This window comes from Ceratina calcarata, unplaced genomic scaffold (genome assembly GCF_001652005.2).
Source record: "Ceratina calcarata isolate Rehan_Ccalc_2016 unplaced genomic scaffold, ASM165200v1 scaffold147.2, whole genome shotgun sequence".
NCBI lineage: Eukaryota > Metazoa > Arthropoda > Insecta > Hymenoptera > Apidae > Ceratina > Ceratina calcarata.
Genome location: NW_017135881.1, coordinates 499,091 through 525,141, shown reverse-complemented (window position 1 = coordinate 525,141; position 26,051 = coordinate 499,091). Strand labels below are relative to the sequence as shown.

At 45.6% G+C, this 26,051-nt stretch overlaps 2 protein-coding genes across 2 annotated transcripts in view; one reads left to right on the top strand and one right to left on the bottom strand.

Annotated features, from left to right (window-relative positions):
- Window positions 1-22,329, top strand: part of LOC108631698 (uncharacterized) — a 49,677-nt gene extending 27,348 nt beyond the window's left edge. The window contains exons 2-8 of the mRNA XM_018035817.2: window positions 12,113-12,248; window positions 13,695-13,890; window positions 14,657-14,867; window positions 15,160-15,484; window positions 16,060-16,326; window positions 16,498-19,468; window positions 19,633-22,329. Coding sequence (XP_017891306.1) covers window positions 12,113-12,248; window positions 13,695-13,890; window positions 14,657-14,867; window positions 15,160-15,484; window positions 16,060-16,326; window positions 16,498-19,468; window positions 19,633-19,947 — 4,421 coding nt within the window. The 3' untranslated portion in view covers window positions 19,948-22,329. The remainder of the gene's footprint in view (window positions 1-12,112; window positions 12,249-13,694; window positions 13,891-14,656; window positions 14,868-15,159; window positions 15,485-16,059; window positions 16,327-16,497; window positions 19,469-19,632) is intronic.
- Window positions 22,330-22,568: 239 nt separating this feature from the next.
- Window positions 22,569-26,051, bottom strand: part of LOC108631343 (putative calcium-binding protein CML22) — a gene marked incomplete at its 5' end in the record, with an annotated part of 44,691 nt that continues 41,208 nt past the window's right edge. The window contains 2 exons of the mRNA XM_026819314.1: window positions 22,569-24,138; window positions 24,868-24,924. Of these exons, the coding sequence (XP_026675115.1) occupies window positions 24,056-24,138; window positions 24,868-24,924 (140 nt within the window). The remainder of the gene's footprint in view (window positions 24,139-24,867; window positions 24,925-26,051) is intronic.

Sequence of the window (26,051 nt, the reverse complement as noted above, 5' to 3'; positions counted from 1 at the left end):
CACGAAATTGGAGTCGACAGGGAATTGGCGAATTCGTGGGAGGAGACGGCACGTGTCGGCTCGAGGAGGAGCGAAAATTGTTATCGCGCTAGCATTCTTTCGTCGTTTCGCTGAAATCAGCACCGAGCAACGGCCAACGTCCGGAATCCACATTGTTTTGATGGTACGTAATGGCCGGTTGATGAATCGTGGACGGGTGTCGAAGGTAAACGGCACGCGTCGTTCGCTCGGGCCGTGAAATATCTATACCTACGTATGCACACAGTCGAGTAAACATGAAAATATCCTCGCCGCGAAAATAGACATCGTCGAAAAGGCCGTGCGAATTTATTTATACGATTACCGAGCTCTCAACTTTCGCGCGAGGAAATCTACCAACGTGACGCGTAAACAAGACCGCTATCTGTACTAGCCTCGCTTACGCGATACGACGATCATTGGTTAAACGATCGAAACGATTGTGAATCGCGTGTAATGATAAATCCTGCGTGCACGCGGACCGGCTCGATTCGAATTTGCAGTATCTATGCGAACGAACGGAAATTGCAGTCCGCGAATCGAGAATTTTCCATACGAACAGACACAGCAGACAGCGAACAATAAGTCAAACGATTGTGCTGTTAATTGCTTATTCGATGAATAAACATGCCACTGCTGCGGCAGATGGATAGAATTCTGTCCCAAAGGAGGAACGCTAATGGTTAGATAACGTCCGGCGCGAGCAGACGTCGCGGCACCAAGGCGAAAAAACAAATTTCTTATCGGCGCTGATGCAGACCAATGAACGCGGTTATCGCCACCAAAAATCGTAGAAATTTTATCGGATTCACCGATAATTGATTCTCCGCTTAAAACTGCAAATTCGTAATGAGTGGAGCGGCGAGAAATCGATGGTCGTCCGAGAAATCGCATGAATTTTCAAACGCGCATTAAATCACACTGATAACGCGCTCCGGTTAACCTATTGTGGCAATGCTCGTTAACGAGACCGCGGCCTTACGTAATTCGACACGTGTCCATTTTTTCATTTCTCGCTTCCCCGTCGACGATTGTTAACAGCTTCTCCGCGGTTCGGAGAGATAATAAGATTACGTCGGGACGTGACGCGATGGCAATCGAGGTAAAGCGAATCGCGCGGAATCGCCGTCGCGCTGCAATTGATGAAAGGATGGCAAGGCGCGCGTCAGTTCGATTAAAATGAAACACCGCGGACGGCAATAAATAAGAGAAGCCAGGCCACGATTGCCTCACGTGAGCCAGCTGTGAATCGGCTGATATTACCTCCACGCTCGCGTAGATACAATGCCATGTTTTATAATAGCAAAGTCACAACGTGGGTACGTACGCTGCCGCGCGACGGTGCGTGCTAACGGCAAACGTCGAACGGGAAGTCGTTCTTTGTCGGAAAACAGATACGCCAAGTCGCATTTAAATTGCGTGGATGCCCTGACACGAAGATTAAATACACATAAATCGAATGACTGTACGAAATCAAAGCGCGGCTCGCAAACGGCCTACATTTATCTCGCAGCATTTGCTCAGTGGCGGTAATCAATGTTTTTTCGTCTTCATTCTTTGTATGCACGAAGGCAATACTTCCTTCGGCGCTGAATCTTTCATTGGTTTCTTGCGTTCTTCTCTATTAGTCTGACTCGGAACTGCAAGTAGAATAGGGTCGCCGCGCGGCGATTGATCAGCCGACACACGTCAGCCGGAACGTCTCGTAGTATTTGTATCTCGAGCGAAGGATTTTGCATTTATTTCCAGGAAATATTCAAGTGCTAAATTTTATTCACGGTGAATTAACTTTTTGATAGCATTGGAATTTCTAAATATTTAAGTAATTTATGCGTTACATAGTATATATTGAGCATTTCGTAAGTATTGATATATTCCAACGATGGCTAAATTTATACTTCGCCGAACAATCGGGAACACATCTGAAGGATAATATTTGACGTAAAAGCTCGGCGTAACAAATGATAGTCGAACCACAGTCGAGGTTCGGCATTCACGCGGTTCTACGAACGGGAGCGGAAAAGTGGAGCAGAGCTCTTTAAAGTTCATGCCATCGCGTCGCCGGGATAACGAATCGATTCGTCACGGGTGCATCTTGTAGCAAACTCCGAGCATCTTCGAAGCCAAACAAAAAGCGTCGCTCGGTATCGAACGCCCACGCGATCAGAAACTTGTAGCCTTCGGATACCATCAGCTAGTTGCCAAATATGTTTTTTGCGTAACATTCTTGTATCGACTCGTCCGCGAACATTGAAAACGATTGTTACATGAACACAATTATCAGGTAACCATAGAATCAATCATTCTCAGTAACAAACACCATACATTCAGCTTGCAAGAAATATTTTTATCACACGTTATAGATCTTTATTTACTTATTGTTAGACCTTTGGACTCGTTTACTCATCCTCAAATAAATAGAACCTCAAAAATGGGTTGAATTTAATTCGACCCCTGCGGCACATTACAGTTGACGCATTTGTCAATCAACGAGAAATTCCATTCAAATTATTATACACAGCATTGGATTGTCCAGCTTTAATAACATAAGCCAGTTGCAATTTCAATGATTTACCATCAAATATCCACGTTCAAACGCTAGCTAGTTTCGCCAGAGGCTGGTGGCTAGAGAACGGGGACTCGGTCGACCCACGCACGTTATCACGCGTAACTATCTGCGGCCGTGGAGAGAGACCACATAGGGGGATGACGAGTGTGTAGGAGAGACATGCAGATCGGTGGTGCAACAGCTCTAGCCTTGACATTGCCCTCGGTTACTTCACGCTTATGTAATCCAATGCAGCCAGCAGACCTACCACGTGTTAATGCAGCACACGCCTAATGTGGTTTACTCCCTGCGGTCGGTTGGCTCTCTGCGTGGTTGCGCGTGCATTTACGTCCACGCAATTCCTTGAAACAAACGTTTTATCGGAGATTGCTCGAGAATGGAATCTAGCCAATGTTTAATCAACAATATTCATTCGAAGTACATCTCATTCTTAATTCCGGAAATCCACAGGGTAAATCTAACTCCGTATTCCGTAGCAAACGATTTGGAATGGTCGTTAATAATGTTGCCACTTAGACGAACGAACATCGCAATATAGGAAATTATTGGTGTGGATATCGGATGGAAGTGTACCATCGAGTTCGATCACTTCCGTTTGCCATCGATCGAGGAGATTGCAGCGGCCCGGGTTAGGTGTCTGCATAAAATACATTGCGCGAATCGAAGCGGAAGAACAAGGTTTAATCTAGTTTGCCGCGGTAATTGCTCTCGGCCACTCGTGCCGATCGACTGTTTACGTGGATACATCGTGATTACGCTGGCCATTACGAAATACTATTAACTTTCCTGCGAGGTATTCTGCACTCTCGACTTTGCAGCGTTTTTGTTGGAAATAAAGAAATTAAGGAAGACTAGGTAGGCGTGATGAGTAATTAAAACAATAATGTCAGAATGTAATCATACATAAAACATGATATACTGACACCTCTTATGACACTTCACCGGTGAGTCGGAGGTAATCGATGCGCGATGCCCACTCTTCCCACATCTGTTACGATCACCGTTTGTTGAATCAGTGGTTAATTAATGTTTATTACATAACCGGCGTGCGCTGGAAAACGATGCGTGCAACCAAGCCATCGATTCATTCGAATGGGTGGCCTTTTCCAGTCTAATTGCGAACGCCTAAGGTATGATTATCAAATCATCTTACGATGATTAGACCGACCGAGAGATAGAGAACGAAGCGTTCATACCCTTTCGAAACAACCAGCACGACGATAAAACGAGACGATGCTAATTATAATTGAGATTCTCCTTTATTCGAATTCCCAATAACCTTCCTTCCCTCGCGTCTTCTTGCACAAACCAATATCGCATCGTCAGAAGGAAATTTATTATTAAATTACGGATGCGCTTACTCCATTAGCATAATAAATCAATAACAGCAGACGATGCCAATTAAGTCGAACTTTTTCTCTCTTCGACTCTACCCTGTTGGCCTTTTGTGCTGGTATCCTCTTACATAAACCAATCGCAACGGCTGGTGCAAAAGAAAATTTATAATTTATCGATACGGGGTCATCCGCAGTTATCGAAACGACGGTAACCAACTAAGCTGACGCATCGCGCGCGAATCGATCGATGTTTTTGCGACGATTCCATCATCGCCGACGTAACCGGCGAAAACAACAAGCTTGTCACGGAGCGTGTCGGATACACGGCACGATCCTGGTATCCGGCGCACTTAACCGGTTTCGCACAGCTGACCGTAAATCATAATCCTTGCTCCAAGTTCAACCCGGGATACCGGATCGTCCTCATCCATGCGTCATTGCTCCAGGGGTTAAATGGTCCAAGGAAGTGTGGAGCGCGGTGATTTAATCACTTTCGGTTTTTACTCCTCCCTGCCACCTTGCCCCGTCAACTCTGACAGTAGTCAGATCCAGTTACAAGCCACGCGCACCGCTCCGCTTCCGATCGGTTGCGTATCACGAGAGGATCCGCTGAAGAACACGTGACATTGCCTGGGTACTGCTTCACACGGGTCCTCCTTCGCTATTACTTATCGCACGGTGTCCAATGGCAGTGGAAGATTTCTTTCCAGTGGAAGATCACTTACCGCAGTCGACACCAATCACACGAGCCAGAAAAACCAGAGGAAGAGACATAATAACAATTAGTCACCACTATCTCGTAATAATAAAAGCAGAAGGTGACTGAGTTAATAGCTCGTTTTTCTCGTCACGATAAATCGATTATCGGGACAAAGAAACAGAAGAATCCAATACTTCCACTTGTAATCTTTGTCCACCCCCAACCCCTGTCGCCGTTACTCGAGTGGAAAACGAGGAAGCACTGTTCTCGTCTTCGACCGTTCCTCTCGCATCCCCCTAATAGATAGAACAATAGAATTCTATTTTTACGAACAGTACTATTCTTCTACTAATACTTGGATATGCAAATTTAGTATCGTCCGATTCTTATACGAAGAAACTGCTTCAATAATATATTGCATATATGTATTTTTCTATATGAACTGAGCGCGGATATATAAGATACAGGCACGTCTTCCCCGCGATCGATAGCCACGCGGACCACGCGGTGACCTATTCCTCGCGGTGAGCGAGGGCGTCCAAGCGAATGGCACTCGCGACTTCCTTGCGGCGAGTGTATCGCACGGTCCGACGAACAAAGAGGAAACTATTTCTGTCCGTTTCATGGAAGTGACCCCGGTTAAAAGCGAGCGTGGCCGGAACACGTTCTCGGGGTCCCTTTTGTATTTAGGTCGCAAGCCACCACGCTTTCTGCCAGGCCCTGCACCCTGAGCCGTGCGACAGTCATTAAATATGAGCCTTGTTCCAAATTTAGTGCCGGGCACGGGTCTCGAAAGGCTTCCACCCTCTTCTCTCGCGCCTCCCCCCTGTCCCGTCGCCGCCGCCGGTTCCGCGCGGCTGCGAAGGTTTTTGGCGCTCGTAAAAGATCTCCCAGAACGGCACCGCGGTGCGTCGAAACGCGCGCAGCGGTGTCTATGTAGCGGGTAACTCGTGAGGCCTCCCTCTGACGCACGGCGATGATCCTCTCACGGGAAGTTGCTGCAACGCTTCTGCCGAACACCGAATTATTTATAGAGTTAATTGTTACGCGATGAAGTATGATCTTGGCGACGGTTGTTGCCGAGCTGAGTAATTCCCTTCCGGTCATTCTATTTGGAAAGCGGTTAATCGTACGTGGAAACAGAAGGACTGGCCTTGATCTTGACATCCGTAAAAGACACTTGAAAACTGTTGTTCGCTTAGAGGCTTAGACCTTCTAGATTACGGGTTGTTTGAAAAGAAACCGTAGACCATAAATGACGTCACGTTTGATAGAGAAATCAATTCGTAACAGCTGCCCGGGTTCTCCCCTTATCAGATACCGATTTCTTACAACCTACAATCTCTTGCAATTGGTTTATCAGGCAACTGCTCGGAAACACGAAACACCTGGTATCGGAAAACGATCACTGCAAACGCCAAGGGTAGAAAACCGCATTCGATTCGCACATCCTTCAATTTTTTGTAACCTGAAAACGATTCTTAAGGCGATTTACTTCATCGTTCACGCCACTTGAGAATAGTACATGCAAATCATGGTTCCAGAGGTTTGAATTCGTCTCTCGCGAAGAAGATCGCTCGAAACGCCTGAAGTACTAGCTGGAGGCAGTTGAGGCGATTGACTAATCCAAAATTTATTGTTCTCTGGAAGGTCGGGCGTGCGGGAACGACTGTAGGCAGAGGCGGGACGAGCGGCGGCACCCACGCACGCTGCCCACACTGTCTTTCACGGGATCTGCATAATTGGAATCGCGGTGAAGGGCATCGCGCCGTTCCGTTCCGAATTACTCGTGAATCGAAGCCATCCACGGGAAAACGAGTAACCGTTATCGGAACCGTGGATCTGGCTATTCGTTTATCTCTCGATTAACACGCAGCCTAAATAACCTGTCAGCGACTTCTCTCATCCGTTAGAAAGCTCTTTTTTTCCTCGAGTCGCGAGAAATCGATCGTCGATTAAAATGAAACGAGGAGAGATTTCCCGACGGTACGTGACAGAAATTATTGGAGAACAGAATAGATAAGCCTGCTCGCAACTAGAGAAGTCGGTCATACTGATCGAATAATAACTCCGCACGGCCTGCTGGTCGAACGAACTCGTCGGTTAGGTCCATCGTGGCATTAGACGACGCGAGGAGTTTGAGGAACACGGATAGGCTATCGTCGCGAGTGCATAATATTCACCGCATGCATATAGGGTGGGGGGGTAATCGAACTCGAAACTGGGTCGCGTCCGACCGATCGGTAGACGACGAGGCCTCTATCCCGAGCTTGTTCTCACTATTTTTCTTGCACTCCTTATCTGCCGTCTGGCCAAGGAGCGGCACGGCTATCTGGCTAATTTCCCCTCGGTCGTGACACGCGATTAGGGGATAAAGAAATTATCGTTTAACCAATCGCTCGTATCACGTGTTGACTTTAATATCATGCGGGAATTACAGCGTTGGGGGAACAGTATTGAAGCCGAGCGAAAGGAATACACACTCCGTATTCGATGTCTCATAATGCTACTTAACTCCGCCCCCGAGTTGCAAATGTTGCAATTGCCGCACTCCAGACTGTTATTATAAGATTCTTCCCTCCCTCGCGTACGCTAAGGTGAATAAATCTATTAGAAAGTTCTCAAAATCTCTGACCCGAGCAACATTATTTTTTTCTTCACTCGCCATTTGTTAGCACTACTGTGCGTGTAATAGAAAATATTTGTTTCTTCTTTGACGTCCGTTACTACGTGCGAATTCGTAACGCAAATAAGTCATACGAAACGCAAACGGAGCAACAGGCACCTGCCTATCGAGTCGTTCGAAATTGCGAGCCACGCTTGTTTTCTGCGTTAATATTCGCGGTCTCGTGGACGGCGGCGTTGGTTGGGAACAGCAGGAATGGCGACCGAGGCCGGAACGATCGAAACACGAGCCCCGGCGCGTAATCCAGTTAGCGAAGTCGGTCGACGCACGCAGAAAACGCTCTGTTTCTCATGGCAGCTGCTGGCAATAATTGCCAGCGTTAACTTTGTTCCATTTCCCGGCACCGGGAGGCGTCAAAAGGCGTCCCGAGACTCGATCACTCCCGATCGATCGCGCGAGAAACGTTTTCCTTAGCAACGTCCGTTGGCTCCACTTTGAAAATTGAAGTGCTTTCTGGAAAAACGGCAGGCGGAACCTATTCAACCAAACTTCAAAGCGTTTTTGTCCACCGTTGCTGGCTTGCGAGAAATTTCTAAAGGTCTATACACTGTCGTATTGCAATCTCGAAGACGAGACCAATCTTCTTACGTTCATACATTATAAAATTTATATTCAACTATTTTTATTCAAGTACATCGATTATATTACACATTCTAATTAGGTGTCGATTCGTGTAGGAATGTTTTTAATTAACACTGGAGGAGACCGGTTTTGTCTAACGCTTCTGTAGGTGGCCATGTTCGTCAGAAAATGAATGAGACACCCGTCATTCAAACAAATCGTCGCCATCTTTGGAGAACGTTATGTAAATATTTAATTGTGCAAAAATAGAATAGATTGCGAAGCGAACTGTTGCATTTCCCGGATGGTTCTTCGTTCGGATCTTGCAGCGAGTCCCACTGTTCGATTCATTCAATGTTATTAACAGTCCCTTCAACGATTATCTCCAACATCATTTTCAAGTACTTCATTCCCCGACGTCTTCTCTATTACCCGCATCGTAAATATCATGTAGTTCTCCAGAATTGATCAATGAATTTCCGAAAAGTTTCAAGGTATTAAATTTCCTTAATCATCATGTTCGTGTTTCTTCATGTTCTAATTAATTCGCGCCGTGAACTCTTCCCCGAATTCTAATTGCGACGCGGCTGCCTCGTAGAGGAACCCGACGTTTAACTGTTAAACGTCACCCGGACGCGTGCCGTCGTCTCACACGTAATTGAAGACTAATTGGAAAGCGGAGTGACGGTAATTTACCGTTTATTCCGATGCTTCTCGTCGCATCTATCTAAGTTCGAGCACGCACGCGTCCTCCATTCTTTCCTGCGTTTTTTTTCCTCTGTTTCTTCTGTTTCCCGACGCGACGGTTCACGAGCGCACCCGCGTGCTCCAGTTCAGTTCCAGCGAACATGAGGTCTATCGCCGGTACGGGGTCAAACGGTCGTTCGGGCAATCGTAGTGTGGCTGTTGCCTTCACCGGATTTGGGTCAAACTACACCCAGAAGCGAATCCTCTGCAGTTCCTGGTACCTTGAACCCGTGAAACAATCCGCCGTTTTACGCGCGGAGTTCGCTGTTCACCTTTCGTTTCGACGGACTTAGCAACCTCCTTTTTCCCGTTTAACACTTTTTAAAGGAACCTAAGGAAAGCCTGGCTTCTTTTATAAGCTAAAGAAAGTCTGCTTGCAACGAGTTTACTGATTTGAGTTTCGAATTCTGCCTTCGGAAACTGAAGACAAGATTGATTATTCTATTATCTCTGAAAATGATATTCGCGTTTGATTGTATAATTTATTCTATCAGATGTGAGCATAAAATATACTGGAGATTAACTGTGTATTACTACGTTTCTATTACTGTATAGTATGTTTTAATAATGATCTGAGATTTCTATTCATAATTTCGTTGATCGATGGTGATATGCGTAGGTTGCTGTACGAAGATAATCGCCTCGAGCATTGTACTCGTCTGTATACCTGTTCACAGGATTGCGAAGGCGTACTTGACATTAAGGTTGCCTTCGAATCGCGGAGCATTCGAATTATTCTCAAGGAGCTCGTGACGATGTTCGCGAGTGTAGCTCCGAGCAGTTTAGAGCCTGCGATCGTCGATAGATAAACGCCGATGGTTCGATAGAGTAACAAGATTTTGACGTCAGCACGCGTCGACTCTGGTTGCGAACTGAACTGTTCGAACCATGCCTAGCGTGTCATTTAATTTATAGGTTCGCAAAAGTTTAGTATCTTCTCACTATCACCCGACGTTTACAAATATATTAATATCGGAATGTTCCTTGAATAAAATTACCAGTGTAAATAATGAGACTGATAGAGGTATGTAAATGAAGAGTGCATTGTGTTGTTAGTGGAGATAAGATACGTGGAAAATGAATTGAACGTCAAATAAATTTCTTTTTAAATTTCTACATTTTACTTACGAAGCGTTTTAAAATTCATTAATATCTTTGTTCGGTTCGTTACACTTGCGCGGTAGTTATAATTCAATTTCCTCGAAGAATCGCAGTTGTTAAACAGTGACTAAGCGCGAATTTAAAAGTAACAAGTTCGACGGACTGTAAGAACGCGCTCGTGAATTCTGGCGAGGAAAAGTAAAACCGGAAGACCGTTTTCCGTCTGATGAGTGCCGCTTTATGCTATATCTCGACTGCATAAAACATAACGCTCGGCCGTTCGCGAGTACTCGAAAGTATTCTAGCTTTACGTAAGATGCATTGGAACGTTACATAACGGTCATTAAATTTCGCTTAACAATTAGTTCCGCGCGTCCGTCTCTAAACAAATCAATGCAATTTCGAACGGCCCGTGGCATAATAATTTTCGTGGAGGGCCAGTCGCTGATCTCTAGCCGACTGTTTCGTAAGGCGCAGCTGCGAGTCATTATCCTCTCGCCTACCTTGGCTTTCCCCGACGATAGAAGCGATTCGATTCGATTCGAGCCTCCCTTGTCCCCTCGCCAATTCCTCTACACGAGAGAATGATCGTTTCTAGAGGCTGATCCAAATAATTTCGCAACTACGTCGAAGGCTGTTCACGGACTATAGTTACTTAGCGGTAGAGGTGGAATTCCGTTCGGTTCCCTGTCTCAACTTTTAAGACCTTTTGTCCGCGACTTAGTCACTCATACTAAATAAATAATGTCCGTGCGTAAACAAAATTTCCACCATCTCATTGACTGATTTAAATGCTCGTGACATAAAATCTTTAACCTTGCACGGTAAATTAATAGACTCGCATGCACATGAAAGTAAAATGTGTTTATCTTCTGCGACATATTTTATTGCACCTTGTCCGTCACTCTATCTTAAATTATACCGTTCGTCCAAATCTGTCCTGAAACTAAATATTTAGTCTCGATTCGCTGTTCTCGTTGTCAGTAAATTAATAAATACACAGGGTCTCGTTGCGTGCAGCCTTTTACTAAGAGAACCGCTCCCGTTCCCTATTGAATAAATATTTTCCGTTTTCTGGTAAACTCGGCTTGGCTGGGTGGCGACTGGAAATAGCAGCGGAAGCACAACGGCCGCAGCTTCGACGCCTCGACACCGATCTACAGGGTGCTATTCGCAAACGCGACGCGACGAGGGTGAATTATGAACGACAGAGGATTCGGTAAAAAAAGCTCGACCTTGGTTCCGTGCGTATCGCTCTCGATAATTCACTGGATAAATCGAGCGGCGAGGCGCCATCGAACTTCTATTCGCGCCGATTCCTCGCGACCAAACGGGTTTTCCGCGTCGTTTCCTGTCCTTCTACTCCTTGACGAGTTCAGATTTCCTTGTTACACGAAACCGTGCAAACGATTTAACGCCGGTCGATTCAGGATGCTCGTTTGTATGCAATGAGCCTGCCGTGTTCTATAAATATATGCATCAACCGGGAAACAGAACATATGGGTCAAACTTGACACGTAGGCAAAATCGTCGATGTTGTTCCAAGGCTGCGAGTCGCGATCTTTGACTACTCGTTGGAAGTTGGATCGAGTTTATCGTTGGATCAATTTTTTCTGCCGGACGGTCGACCTTCGGACAGCCTTGACATCATGACCTACCTAATTTTCCCTCATAAAACTTTAAGCGAATCCGGATTCCATCTGTTGAAACGTAGAACGGGACACGTTCGAGTTACAGCCCCGTTTATTGGTCTTTTACTATAAATACAGTTTCACATTTCCGTTAAGCGCCACACCCTGTATATTCCCGAATAAACGTCTCGCTGTGTCGGCGGAACTTGTGCTTTTGTGAGACTCGGATAAAGGCGCGCAGTTTCGTCGACCATTTAGCGCTATTTCTTAATATGGAGAAAGAAATTCAGGAAGAAACAGTAAATATCTACAGCTGATTTTTCACAGTAGAAAAAGGGAATTGTTTAAGTCGGAGATAATCTGTGTTACAACTCCACGTCGAGAAGCATGACGAATTTATTCGCTACATGAGTGCCTATTTTGGCGCGAGTCGATGGAAGCTTGACGAGATGACAGGCAGAGCATGAAAGCCCTCGACTGCGGAATCCGGACGTGGATCGATTCTCGTGAAAAATGGCGGAATCATTGACCCCCGATCGCGTGTAGACGCAGCCTCGCGATGCCAATGTCTGACATTTTCAAAAATACTTGGCAACGCGCGCATGAATAAAACACGCGGGCGCGTTATCACCGGCGACGATCGATTTCCCGTGTCCCGGAGCCTCGCCAAACTTGACCAACCGTATATCGTTCCATTCACCTTTTCCTCCTTTCTTTTTTAATGCAGTTCTTTAAAAAAAATCTACCGTTTTATTGTTGCAGTTGTTTACTGCGATTACACTGCGTCTGGAAGGTCGCTGCAATTTCTCGAGGAGTACGTGGCGAAGGAGGTGCTGCCATATTTGGGCGACACCCGCGCGTCCACGTCCATTTGCAGCCTACAGTCTTCTCTGTTCAGGTAAGCCCGTACATTATTTTTCCCTTCGTCATCGTTTCAATTAGTCTATGAATCGTCACACGGTAGATGGTAATCAATCACGAGTATCTCGTTCCTGTAACGTGTCCTCATTAATTTTTAATCCCTAATGAAACGTGCATTGCCGTTTCATTATCGGACTGTCGCGCGTGGTCCTTGGTTGCTACCTAGAACTATCAAACAATTATGATAACGATCGAGGTCGCGACTTGAGGACGCATTTATACATCCGCGTTCACCAGCTGCCGCTTCCCAGAACCAATTCCAGTTACTCTCCGGCTTTATTAATCGGTGGAATTAGAGCTATTCGCGGACTTCGCATCCTCCAAAGAAGCGTCACGCTCGCCGATCATTGTTTCTTATTACAACACGCGCATACATACGAGCAGCGTGTACAAACGCGGATCGTTAGAAAGCTTGAACGCGCGCTATGAATTCGATTCGTGAGATCGTCGATTTCCTACGCGGTATTAACATACCGTACGCTAGAGCGTGCGATACTACGATTCCGGTTGACGTACCGTTTCCGCGGTAAACGAGACTCGTTTTCTGCGCCACTCGACCGTACTATACGCGCCTTTCTATTTCGCTTGCCCGGCCCGTGGAATTTCGCCTCGATTCCACGCGTGCCGTTTTACGTCCACAGGTTCATGCCGTTGAATTTATTAGGCCGTTACAGACCGACTGGCCGAGTTCTTAACGTTTCCAAAGGAAGAAATAGCGCTCGTTGTAATTCCTGTGCTGCGTTTTAACATCAAGCCAGCGTGAAGTAGTTTGTTTTAACGAAATCGGCATCAAACAGATAAATAAATCAACTCGAAATCAGATGGATGAGTCGTTTAGCCTAGTTCTCGTTCGAAGCGCGGCTGTCCCGCGCGGAGCGACCCGGTTTATCCCTAAATCTTATGCGGTCGAACGTGTAGGGTGGTTCCGCCCGGCGTCCCGTTCCCTGGCGCTGATGTCCCAGATCAATATCCCACCGAGTCGAGCCCCAACCACTTACCAGCTGGCCAACCACACCGCCGAGACAATAACAACCACCCCGTTTCTACGCGCCTGTTCCTGGTCACGCGATTGTCGAATCCTTCATCGTGTTTGCATTCTTCCCACAAGACGTGGACAACAATTACCTCTTATTATTCTTTTAAAACGGTAAATAGAAATATGGGACGTTACGTCGTTTTAGGAATGTCTCTGGCAACTATAAATTCGCATTAGCGTTGACGCGAAACGAGAAGGACGAATCTTAAGGAAATTTACTTGCTACGAGCTTAATCATGGTTTTCGGTTCGCAGTAATGTATGAAGGAACTCGAGTAACAGGGAAACGTTGTTCAGAAACGTAGAGGACCTTGTCCACCCTCGATCTTTACGATCGTTAATGATCGCGGAAGGACGAATCGATATATCCTGACGTGTATGGTTGCAGACACGAAGCCCGAGACATCGTTCGACATGCAGTGGGGACTGGCGAGCAGGATGCGGTCTTGTTCACCGGTCAAGGCACCGCTGGTGCCCTTCGCACGCTTCTGCGACACCTCGATCTCTCGGAGTCGACGGTGGTGTTCGTGGGACCGTTTGAGCACCACGCGAATCTACGGCCTTGGCGGGAGTACGGGGTCAGGGTAAGGGAGTCATTTCTTTAGAAACTGCGTCGCGTCAGTGGATGCTGTTTAAATGTTCTGGAAGACATTGAAACTTGCATATTCCTGAGTCTTCCTGGTTTGCGAAGGACTCTCACATCGGTGATATTCAGTTGTTAAGAATGAGTTACGATCGACCTTTTACACCCACGCGACTCAGTATAATTCATTTCGTTGAATTGCGGGTGTACGTACGCGTCTAGACTGTTAGATCAAAGGGTTAATATACGAGGTATTCCCGATTACGAATACTGGAGTCAGGGAACATTCTTTGAAACATACTTTCCGAGAGGAATTCCGTCGTAAATTTCTCGAAGTCTTCGACACTTCGCGGAACACCGATGCTTGGTTCTCGTCGGACAGAGATACCATTTCCAATTGTTCTCTTTGAAATGGTTCCAACTCTCATAGACGTTAAATCCTCAATGGAGCTTCTGCTAAAGACAATAATTATTTTTTCTGAGAATGTTATCTCTTAAATCTAAGTAAGTGCTTTACCAAGTTCTCAAAGACCGCTGAAAAATCAACGCTACGATTTAGAATAATGAGTCATACCTTTTAGGATTCTTCCTGTGCATGCAATGAAAGATAATAAAGAGTGAAATTGAAATGTGTGCCAACTATCCAAAGAATTCTAGACATTATGATTTATTGTGCCTGTGTAAAATTAGATGAAAAACATTAATCAACGAAAGTAGAACGGGAACAAGTGTAGTGAAATGTTTTAATTCGGTAATTTGTACTGTAGATAGTACGGGTGTCGGAGACACGTGAAGGTTTCTTGGATCTGAATGATCTCGAGCGTAGCCTGATCAAAGTGAGAGCTGAGGGTGTTACGCAAATGATCGGATGCTTCAGCGCTGCTAGTTGCATAACTGGGGTTTTGGCAGATGACGTCGCTACGACCCTGCTGCTGCATCAGTATGGGGCACTCAGCGTCTGGGATTACACCACAGCAGGTAACGATCGACTCGTGAAAGTATAATACATACATCATATAACGAGTCAAAACAATGAAAGATATTTCCGTGACGCAATGTTCGCCCCTTCCCTTTCATGTGACAAAAATAAATGATCATCCAATGTTTGACTTTAATCGATCAGAGATAAGTATAAGACGTTTTATCAGATGCATTCAGAATTTCAACTCAAACACTCGGTTTCATCCATCCGCGTTTTCCGTTTCTTATCAGAAATGTACGGTTTACTTTGACAGGAAGGTAAATAGATACAATACATTGTATATTTCAGCCCCGTATATCCAGATTGATATGAACCCGCATTTGCCCGGCGTTGGTGAGACGGCGGTGCACAAAGACGCGATTATTTTCGCCGGGCACAAGTTCATCGGCGGGGTTCAATCGCCGGGAGTTCTCGTGACTAAACGGTCGCTGTTGAAAGATAAAATTGTTACGGAGGACATGAGGGACTCCCATCATTATCACCGCGATCCGGAATTACGCGAGGAGAGCGGGACCGCAGGTGTCGTAGAGACCATCAGATGCGGACTCGCGGTTCAATTGAAAGAGAACGTGACGCCACGAGCGATCGTCGCTCGTCAAGATAAGATTTCCAGGTACGTCGATTGTTTTCTATATTTAATACGAAAATACATTGGCTTGTTGATTAAAATTCATTGCTTATCGATCGATCGGTTCCTTGGCTATCGTACGGCGATGACACCTAGTATTTTTATCTCTGTCGCACATTTCGCACGGCGCTCGGATTTAATTGTTTGTTTCGAAAATAAAACGCGACACGTGCTATGCCTGTGAAGTGAAGAAACACTAACGATAGGAATATTTGCGACCGGGGATGGAAAATCTCCCACAACTATGGTTTGGTAATAATAGATTTCTGGCTCGGGGCTACTTTCCAATTCGTAGATTATTTACGCGCTATTCTACGACCATTCCACGGTATGATTCTACTATACTTCGACTCGTGTACTTGAAAAGAATTCATGCGTATTATAAATTCAGTACAACAATAGTTCGTATTTCCATGAATAAGTATCCTTGAACGTCCAAACAGAAGAGTAATAGCTTCGATTGATTTTGGTCAAAGGACGTTCGTGTATAAAATCCTGAGAAGATCGATGCGAATTATCGTTTGTCCGGTGATCGTGACCGATGCTTCCTGTTTCTCTAGGCAAGTGCTGGCGCACGTGCGCACGATTCCGGAACTGATATTGCTCGGCAGCGGCTCGCAGAATATTAAGAGATTACCGATCTTCTCGTTCATGGTGCGACACCCGCGCGGGACGTTTCTTCATCACAACTTCGTCTGCGCCGTTTTGAACGACGTGTTCGGTATACAAGCTCGGGGAGGCTGTGCCTGCGCCGGTCGTTACGCTCACGACCTGATGGGAATCGACCAGGAACTCGCCAAGGAGTACCAGGAAGCTCTTGTGGAAGGGTACGAAAATCAAAGAATTACTTACTCATCTATTCTAAATCGATTCGTGTGTTTGCACGAAGCAGTGTAGTTACAGTTATTATTATTATATTATATTATATTATATTATATTATATATTAAGGTAAATTTTGTGATTCGCGTTTAACCGTGTTACGCTTATCGTTTTCCAGGGAACGGAACTCGGAGAACGAAGAGACAAACGCGGAGGGTTTGAGGCCCGGTTTCGCGAAGCTATCGTTCCCGTACTTCATGTCCGAGGCAGAAGTCGCGTTCGTCCTCGAAGCACTGAAGATGGTCGCGACCGAGGGCTGGAAATTATTGCCGCAGTACGTGCTGAACCCGGACACCGGCGAATGGCGGCATCACACGAACAGCGTATTCAAAGAGCGAAAGTGGCTCAGCTCGATCAGATACACGGACGGGAAAATGAACGCTTCCGAGAGACGAGTGTCCGGTTCCGGGGTGCTTCCTCAGAACTACGGCGACTGCCTGCAGACGGCTAGGAACATTTTCAACCGTGCCCGGAAAATGGCGCAGAGGTATCCCCTCCAGATAGATCGTAGTTACAACTTCGTGTCGAAACGGCTGGAGTCGTTGCGATGGTTCATGTTGCCGAGCGAGGCGCAGGATCTTCTTCTGGGCAACTCGCAGAACGTGAAGCAGGACGTGCCTTTTAATCCGATACTGTCGTGGAGCAAGCAGGGCCACTGCACGCCCACGAGCACGCACGATAGTCTGGCGAATCTGTACAACAGCGCAGGTCTGGCCAGCAGCATTCGACGACTGAACAGCGACATTCCTCGGACGGGAAACGTGCCGATATCCTCGATCTCGCCCAGACACCGAAGTCTTCCGGTATTGAGCACCGTGAGGAAAACTTTGATGAACACGCCAGAGTTTCAGTCCTCCAGTCCAGGCAGCGGCACCGACGAGGAACAAATGATCGCGAACATCGATAGAGGCAACGACTCGATGGGTCAGAGGTCACCGGCCACTTGCCCGAGTTCGCCGATGCCCGTGAGATTCGCGGTTGGCGAAGCGGTCACGCCATCGGTTCTCGGCGGTGCGATGTCGCATCCGGGCAACAGGCCAATTAAAGAGCAGAGAGATCTGATGGACGCTGCCAACGCTGGTCGGACCAGGTGCAATTCACTTGGCAGCACCACCGGTACCGCGAACGATTCGGAGAACCGTACCGTGGCGTCCTCCTCGTCTTCGCCCGTCCCGCCGCTCCCGTTGAGCCCTCAAACTTTAAACAGCCTTGGACTGACCGGAACCAACGGCAACTCTGTGAAATACAGACGTCTCCATTGCAGTTGCAGCAGCCAGACGGAGTTAAATTCATTGGAACTGGACAACGGCAGCCCGAGTCACTCGATCATATCTCTGAACTGTCACACGGCTACCTCGCCGCCGTCTTCGTTCTCGTCCGTTGGCGATTACACGGAGAAGTTCGTGGGTGGTGGCAGGTCGTCGCCGGTTTCAGCGAACGGTGGGCAGAGGTCAGAAGAAGATCTGCGAGCGTACGTGAAGGAGATGACCAAGGAACTGGCGACGGAGATCAAGTCCGAGATTCGGGAAGTGATCTCGAAGGTCGACGACGCGCTCTCGGAGACGAACACTTCGGAGAACACTCCGCAGCATCATTCACGAACCTTGAGCGCTAACAGTCAGCTCTCTGTCGAGGATAAGCAAACGAGACACGATTCGTTCACCGCTAGCGATATCGCGGAGTACTTGATGGAATTCTCGAAGGAAATGGCGAGCGAAGTGAAATCTGAGATCAGGTGCATGATGAACGCTGTAGACGGATTACACAGGCACTCGCCCGACGCTTCCGTTTCTGACGTTTCCTCCAATGGTTGCGGATCTCCGGACAGAGGAAGAGTACTCCAATCCTCGTCTTCGCCGAGGATGTCGAGTGCCAGGCGAAGCGGGCCAATCGAGATCTCCGGTAAGGTCGGAGAGCTGACGCAACAGGAGAGCAAGATGTCCAGCGAGTGCTCGTCAGACGAGACGGTGATATACGTGATGAAACCACCGGAGAACGAGCAGCTGGTTCGCAATCAATCAAAAACGGACGACGAAGAGGTGGTACCCGAGTTGGACGACGATCTAAACGATGACGACGGTCAAGAGCGTGGCGGTTTGGACATCGGGGACGCGCAGAAAGTTCTTCCAAAAATTTATTCCGCAGTGAACTCCGTCAGCTCTCAGGACAGTGGTATCAATCTGTCCTTCCACGAGAGCGACAAGTCTCTGGATTCGGTGGATTTAAAGCGGAGCAGCAGTGCGGAATCCAATTCCGCGAACAGCTATGGTCGCAAGCCTAGGACGAATTCTATGACAGCTTTGCCCGGTAAATCGAGTTGCAAGCAGCAGCTCCGACAGAACGAGGACTTTTCAGAAGATGAAGAATGTTCTAGCGACTTGAAAGAGGAAGAAGACGGAGACCAAGCAGCGAATTTTGAACCTAATGCTGGAAAGAGCGAGGAGTCCCGAGTCCAGTGGCACTGTCCTCCGAAGAACGTCTGGAAGCCGGCAGTTGAAGGAATACAGGAGTTCGATATGATTCGGGACAACGATAGAGTACTAGTTTGTCTATCGCCTACCGGCAGAGATTCATTATCGCTGTTGCACACGTTGCATCAATACCAATCCTACGTGAGATCGAAGGGCGTGGAGTTCGAGCTCGGAGCCGCCACTGTGGACACGAACAAATACGATCCTCTCGAGTTGATGAGCTACTTGAAAGCCTTGGACGTTCCTTACTTTTACGAAGAGCAATCGAGCGAGGCCAAATGCAATAGCGGCGAGAATCAGCCGGAGGAAATGGACGTCAATGGTGCGTGCAGTTTTTGCAATCGGACGACACGGGCACAGCTGTACGACATCGCCAAGCGACACAATTACAACGTCCTGGCGCTCGGCCAGCATTTGGACGACCTCACCGAAGGTTTCCTGGTCTCGGTGTTCCACGGCGGCAAGTTGAAGACCATGAAGGCCCACTACTACATCCGCCGTCGAGAGCTCAGGGTCATCCGACCGTTCGTTTACGTACGTGAAAAGGCGTTGCGACAGTTCGTCGAGAGCAAAAAGCTGTTAGCATCAAGGGAAACTAGGTCAAGTGATCTTCCGGAGGTGAGTTTCATCTATATCCTTAATTGTTACTCGTCCCGCGCCCTCCGTCCACCTAGCTCCGGCGTTTAATTAGATGCAATCAATAATTCTCACGCATTTCCCTCGATTCCGTCGCACTTGACCTATTCCGATTCGACTAAACACTCAAACGCTTCTGTTCACAGAAACAGAAACAAAGCAAAGAACTGATTCTTCAACAAGAGCGTGCCTATCCTCGAATATACTGGTCCCTGAAGGCCGCCCTCAGACCTTTGATCGACGCCCACGGACAGCTCCAAGACGCGGATTCAATTCCCTTAGCGGGGAATAGTGCGGGGAGCAGTTCCAGCAGTTCCAGTTCGAGCGTCAGCAGCAGTACCACTGGTTCTAGTAATCAACAGAAGAGACAGCGACGAGTGAAAACGAGCTCGGTTATCGTTCAATGCCCGTCGCAGGAGCGAGAAGATGACGAGGAAACCGATGAAGAACCGGTACTTTGAGGGAGACCCGCCGCGAGATGGGATTTAAATCGTGCACCGGTCTCATCCGCGCATCACCGTCGAAAATTACCGTCATCAGCGTTCTCCGTGGTCAGACGAAGGCGGTTACGTTACGCCAACACCGTCGCGAAAGCAAAGGTTCAGGATCCTAAAGGAGAATGTTAAAAAATAATCGATGCGTCGATATCAATTCGTGTCGAAATAATCAAATCGTGACGAATCGATTGATGATGAATTTAATTATTTCGGAGAAAACATTTCTTGTATTATCTCTTGCCAGTAGCGATTGGTTGATCGCTTGGTTTTTTTCTCTGTAGACGGTTGGTGCTTGAGCGATTTCTCAAATTTTGTTTCGGAATTTGACGAACACATTCACTGAGATACCTCGCAGGATTTCGTAAATGTTTTTGAAAGTTCATAATAGAACGTCGAAGATAGCGTATACTCGAATAATTGACGCGATACGATCAAATATTTGTATGCCTTGAATTTTGAATGAATCGTGACGGCATCGTCGCGGCTCGTTCGTTGTCTAACGGATGCTCGACGAGCTACTTAAAATGAAAACTGTTGTGCGCGGTTAAATGTTACTTAGCTAAGGACACTTGGCGTTTAATAACCACCAACATGTCGAGACTTCAGTTATACTTATCGCTTGACGGCAGAGGCAGACGAACATTGCAACCACGTCGTTGAAAGTTCTGCCTGTTGAATAAAGTGACGATCTATGAGCGAAGGAACTTTGGATCGTTGGTACAAGTGTTAACGATATGAGAAACGAAAGTGTGTCGAGAAGAGCCAAAACCTCAACTGCTCAAAGGACTGAAGTGTACGTTTGATTTTTTATATATAATTGTGATTTGATAAAAGCAACGAGTCTCGCGCAACACGATGATTAGAGTTAGTCGTTTTCAGATAATTGACAAATTTTTGTAAACCGTGCCCAGAACCGTGGCTGTCCCGTCGGGACGAGATCCTTTTACCAAGCATTTCTTGATCATTGAACATAATGAGTCTTTCATTGGAGGAGGAAGATTAAGGATTTGTAAGGACCATTGCATTTGATCATTATCGTTTCGAATCGATAGGACGTTCATTTTTTTGCGGTCAGAAAAACGTCGTCCTTGACAATTCGACAACGCATCAATGTTGAAAATTAAAAAGGGAAACACCGATATGTGCGACGGACCAATTCGATAAAGGTGCATACGTGTGTCTGTACGTTCTTTGGCTCGCGCGAACGTTAAATATCTTTGCAGTATAGAAGCAAATTCCCGAACTAAGATTTGAGGGTTTGAGGTTTTGACGAATTATCAAATTCTATTTGCATGTACTTCAATAGCACGCACATAATACATGCGCGACTGGTCGCATGTATGTACATCGCGATTATATTATACGTGTACATATACATATACCTACCTACCGCTTCCCTGACAAGTAAATCGAAGAAACGTGGTACATATATATATATATATATATATATAAAATATACATATAATGAATCATTAAACGAAAGCTTTTTCCTCTTAACTGGTATGAATATACATACATCTATACATGAAATATATCACGCATGTCGCCTTGTTCGAGATAACCGGCGGATCATATTTTTCGACTATTGTATAGCCCCTTCTTCGTCGATCGAAAAAACAAACTAAAAAAGCAAAAAAAAAAGAGCGCGAGTGTCGGGTCGCTCGCAAAATGTTTTTAGGAAACGAGTGTATGGGATAACTTCAAATTCTTCTTGTTATTAACGTGGTGAGCGTAATCATTTCCGAAACTTGTCCTCGCCAGGTGTTTGGATTTTGTGTAAATGTGGATATTAGATCCCAACCATCAGTAGACTAGGTCCCACGCGAAGCCAGTTAAACGGTCAAAAAGCTGGATTGGCGTATAGGTGAACATATGTGTAAAATATAAGACAGCCGAAGCACGCTCGTGATCCAATCATTGAACAAAGTCGTGCGGCTTGATACTTAACGTACACGTCTTGCGTTTCCCTTATTTTTTTTATGTTCCACGGTTGCTAGCTGTATCTGTTTAGAATTCATCAGAAAGGAACGTAGGCCGCATGAATAAACAAAAGAAACTACATGCACACGCAGCGTAGATTCCCCTGTATAAGTACGCATTTTACGTCGTACCGATTTCTTTCTCCTTCTTTAGCGACAAATTCACGGGGCGTGAAAGTGTGCTTTGAACACCGAGTGTAGTTGGGATGCGAAACACGCGAGACGGAATGGACGGATGTCTTTTGATCTATATCAATTTCTGCGGATAGATATTACCATATTTTCCGAGAGTTACGAGAAGACGTTGTTACTGTAAAGATATGTAAGTTTATTTATCGCTAATAAAAATGAACGTTTAAGAAAATTATCCATCGTTCGATTTGCACAATCGTTTTATTACCAGCTTACAAGAAACGAAATGATTCCTTGTTCTCGTATTTCAGCTTTTTTCACAAAGCTTTAGTTACATTTAGAGCTATTTAAAAAGTGCGGATTAGATTAGAATAAATTAGACCCAGGAAGCTAATCGTTGCATTTATTCAGTAGTTCTATAAATGTAGTCTTTTTACGCTGGACGAAAGGAGTGGACAAGAAAAAAAGAGCAGGTACACCATTGTTTATTGGATTTATTAGACCTATTAAAATATTTGAAACAGCGTGCGGCTCTTGTTTATTTGGCGTAACAGTGAGATATCGTTAATAAGGTACACAGTACGAAGCTCAAGGAGAGCAAAGCGATCAAGAGTCATTTAAAATTCGCAGTTCCATTCCCGCGGCCTCTGAGCGTCCCCTCCCGCGAATAAGTCGACGAGCAATTAGGGGGAAATCGTCCGAGATCCGCGCCACCAATAGTTGTTTTTCGAAAAATGCAAGCGTAAAGTTTCCGTCGTTTCATCATGCGCTTTTCGTCGCAGCGGTCTTCGAAATGGTGAGAATGCGGTCCTAGAGTAGCTCTCGCGCTCTCTGGTTACATTGCGTTGTAACGCGATGCAATCGTATCGAGTTTGCTGCGGTGCTGTTTGTTCTTAACAATTATTAACATTAGAGAATAGTGTGACTTAGATTAAAGAGGAAGAGAGAGAGAGAGAGAGATTAAAATCGAAAATCCACATATCTCACGAGAATAAATCGATCGCTATGGTTTCATTTTTTTTTTTTACATTGACACGGGCGATCGAGACACGAACATGACTTAGACAGTGATTTAATTAAATCGTTGAGGGAATCAGCGCTTCAGGAGAGGAGCACAATCGTTGTATCGTTACAATTATATATCTATCATTTTGTTGAACGTTTATGTGCATTTTTTAATCTATAGTCAAGAGCATCGTCTTTTTAACGATCGCCTCTCCGTCTCCCTGGCTGATCTCTTGATTATTCTGAGTAATCGAGCAATGTTCACGTAGATTTATCGTAAATATTTTTTAACACAGTTAACGAAGGAAATTAGACGACGTGCCCGCTTGCTGGGATTTTATGTTACGCGAAGTCTCCATTTATTTTATATTCTGCTTATGTTCTTACTTGCAAAAGTACAGGAATTAAATCAAAACAAGTAAAAATTCTTTTACATAGATAGTAAAAGTAAATGTAATTTACATTTGTCGATGCCAATTGTCAAGGGGAAAACGACAATAATGAACGGACGCGGTTTTAAAGGGGGTAACATAAAATCACACCAGGCGTATTAATCTATTAATCTTAATCGATAGGTGCTAGATTAGAGCTCGTCGAAACGGTCCCCTGGCTTTGATAATAGTCGTGACCGAGCCGTGTTAAAAGCGGCGCTACGGTCACCGTTTGGATCAGACGATGGTACACCCTGTTGCGTCGAAACGAAATCAGTTCCCGCGTCGGCGCGAACTTTCAACCTCCACCTTTTTCAAATCCATTCTACATATGTTCGTTTCTTGTTCGACGAACGAGAATAGACGATACGGACGTTTCGAAAAATAATCATTTAACACGATATTGCCGACAGTGTCATAGATGCAGCGAAGTGAATGTTAGAGGAGGAAAAACAGTGCGGCGAACGCGACGGTCCGCCGACGCGTTCGGCTATCTAACACAGACACGAGAATTATTTAAAATCGTTAGTAGCCAGGGGACAGGGTCTCGTCCTCGTCGTCCTCCTCGTCATCTTCGGGCCCTGGCTCGCAGAGCGCGTGAGCGAATTCTGGAAACAGAAAACAACGCTTTTGTGGCAATTTCGACGACCGAGTGTTCCTAACGACGTCATAAATATGAATAACTCCATGAATTTGATTTCCGTGCGTCGCTGCTATTTAATACGTCCACCCTCTTCAATTTCGACGGAAACTCCAAATCCCCGTAGCATAAAATTACGTACGCCCCGAGAACTTCTAGTATCGAATTACTTTAGAGACATATTGGATGCTCTATAACCTGTTTCGTATTCAGCTCTCGTTCACAAAGAAAATAAATTCGCTCGAAATGCGACTAGCCGGCCCGCGGCACGAATTCGATAAACGTAAACTATCGCTACTTTCCCGGGGCTACACTAATCTTATTACAAAGCACCGCTGGGAACGAGGTGTGCTGCCTCGAACCCTCCGTCATTTAAAAAATCGATATAGCATAGGGCACATCGGTGGCTTCCATACTTCCCAAATTCCGAGCGAAATATTTAATTTTACCGTAACGATGCATGGTAACGTTCGCTGACCACCAGTGGTCGAACGAGAAAAGCAAACAGCCGTTGAAAAGGGGTGACAAATCAACGGGATTTTCTCGCCACGGTTTGATTGCAGTCTGATTACGTGACCGCGAGATTACTACGGTCTACGAAAAGTTTCCGTCGATTTGGGAACTGGGATAAACACACATGGTCCTGATCGAGCATCTATATTATTTTCCAATTTACTTCAGCTTAACTTTAACTTACCGTAGAAATCGATCCGACCATCCCCGTCCACGTCCACTTCCTTGATCATATCATCGACTGAAACACATAGAGAAAGAAAATCGGCTTACATCCTGTATTTGTTCCACATTAAAATGTATCGCCGAATGGCTGAAACAAAAGAGGGACGATTATAGTCACAACTTTTCTCTCTTATCCAACTTTAACTTGGTCGTAACTACCGCGGCATTTGTTGCGTGGAAATTCTGCCCGGGTTTGTACGCACACGTACATGCATGCACATAATACGTGGCTCAGAGATTGCACGCTCTCGCGATAATCGTGTTGGATTGATTACAAAATTGTCGCCCAGAGTGAAGTTGGAAAGTCGAAATTAATATCAGCATCGCCGTTAATGGGCTGGCACCCACCGAAATGGCAAATATTGCATTTAGCCTGATTAAAATCTAACCATGGATGGTTCGTATGCTAATTGAGGGTGTTCCGGCATGAGGCAGCCAGTAATTTAATTTTTCATTGTTGTGATTCCCGTCCGGTTCTCGCTTCTGTTCCCGCAAAATTCAAAGTGTATCAGCAACACAACAACGTTCAATGAGATTAACATTCCCATTCTAGTACGTGGTAACGAGAAACCCCTCGATAATGAGACCGATACGTGTAATATCCTGAAAAACCATACGCCATACACGGTCAGATCCTTCAGTTTAATTGTAATTGATAATTCGATTCGTGTAAATTTTTTTTGAACATTTCACATTCTCTTCTCTCACCTCAATTTTCATATTTTATATCTAAAAACTTTCAAATCCCCTTTTTATACGATGCAAAGTGGAATCCTGTTTTGTTTGTAATTTAGAAAGCTAAACAAATCTCAATTTACTTTTTATTGCTATAATATTGCTTGTATGAACATCTTACTACTAGCTTAGACAGTTCATTATATGCAATCGAGAGCTAATCATAAACTCAACAGTTCCCTTGTTACGAACTCTCACAAACGCTTAACGCTGTTCGTCTACAGCAATTTATATCTTATTAATTCGAATCACGATTTACAAGTGTTAGATTGAGAAAGTAATTGTGAAAACATTTCTCAAGGGTACTGAGCGAGTCTCAGACGACGAATTGCGTTCTCTAAGAATTTACGATGGGAAACAGTTAGGGAGTAGCCACAAGGGATTCCTTTATCTTAATCCTTTTCTCAA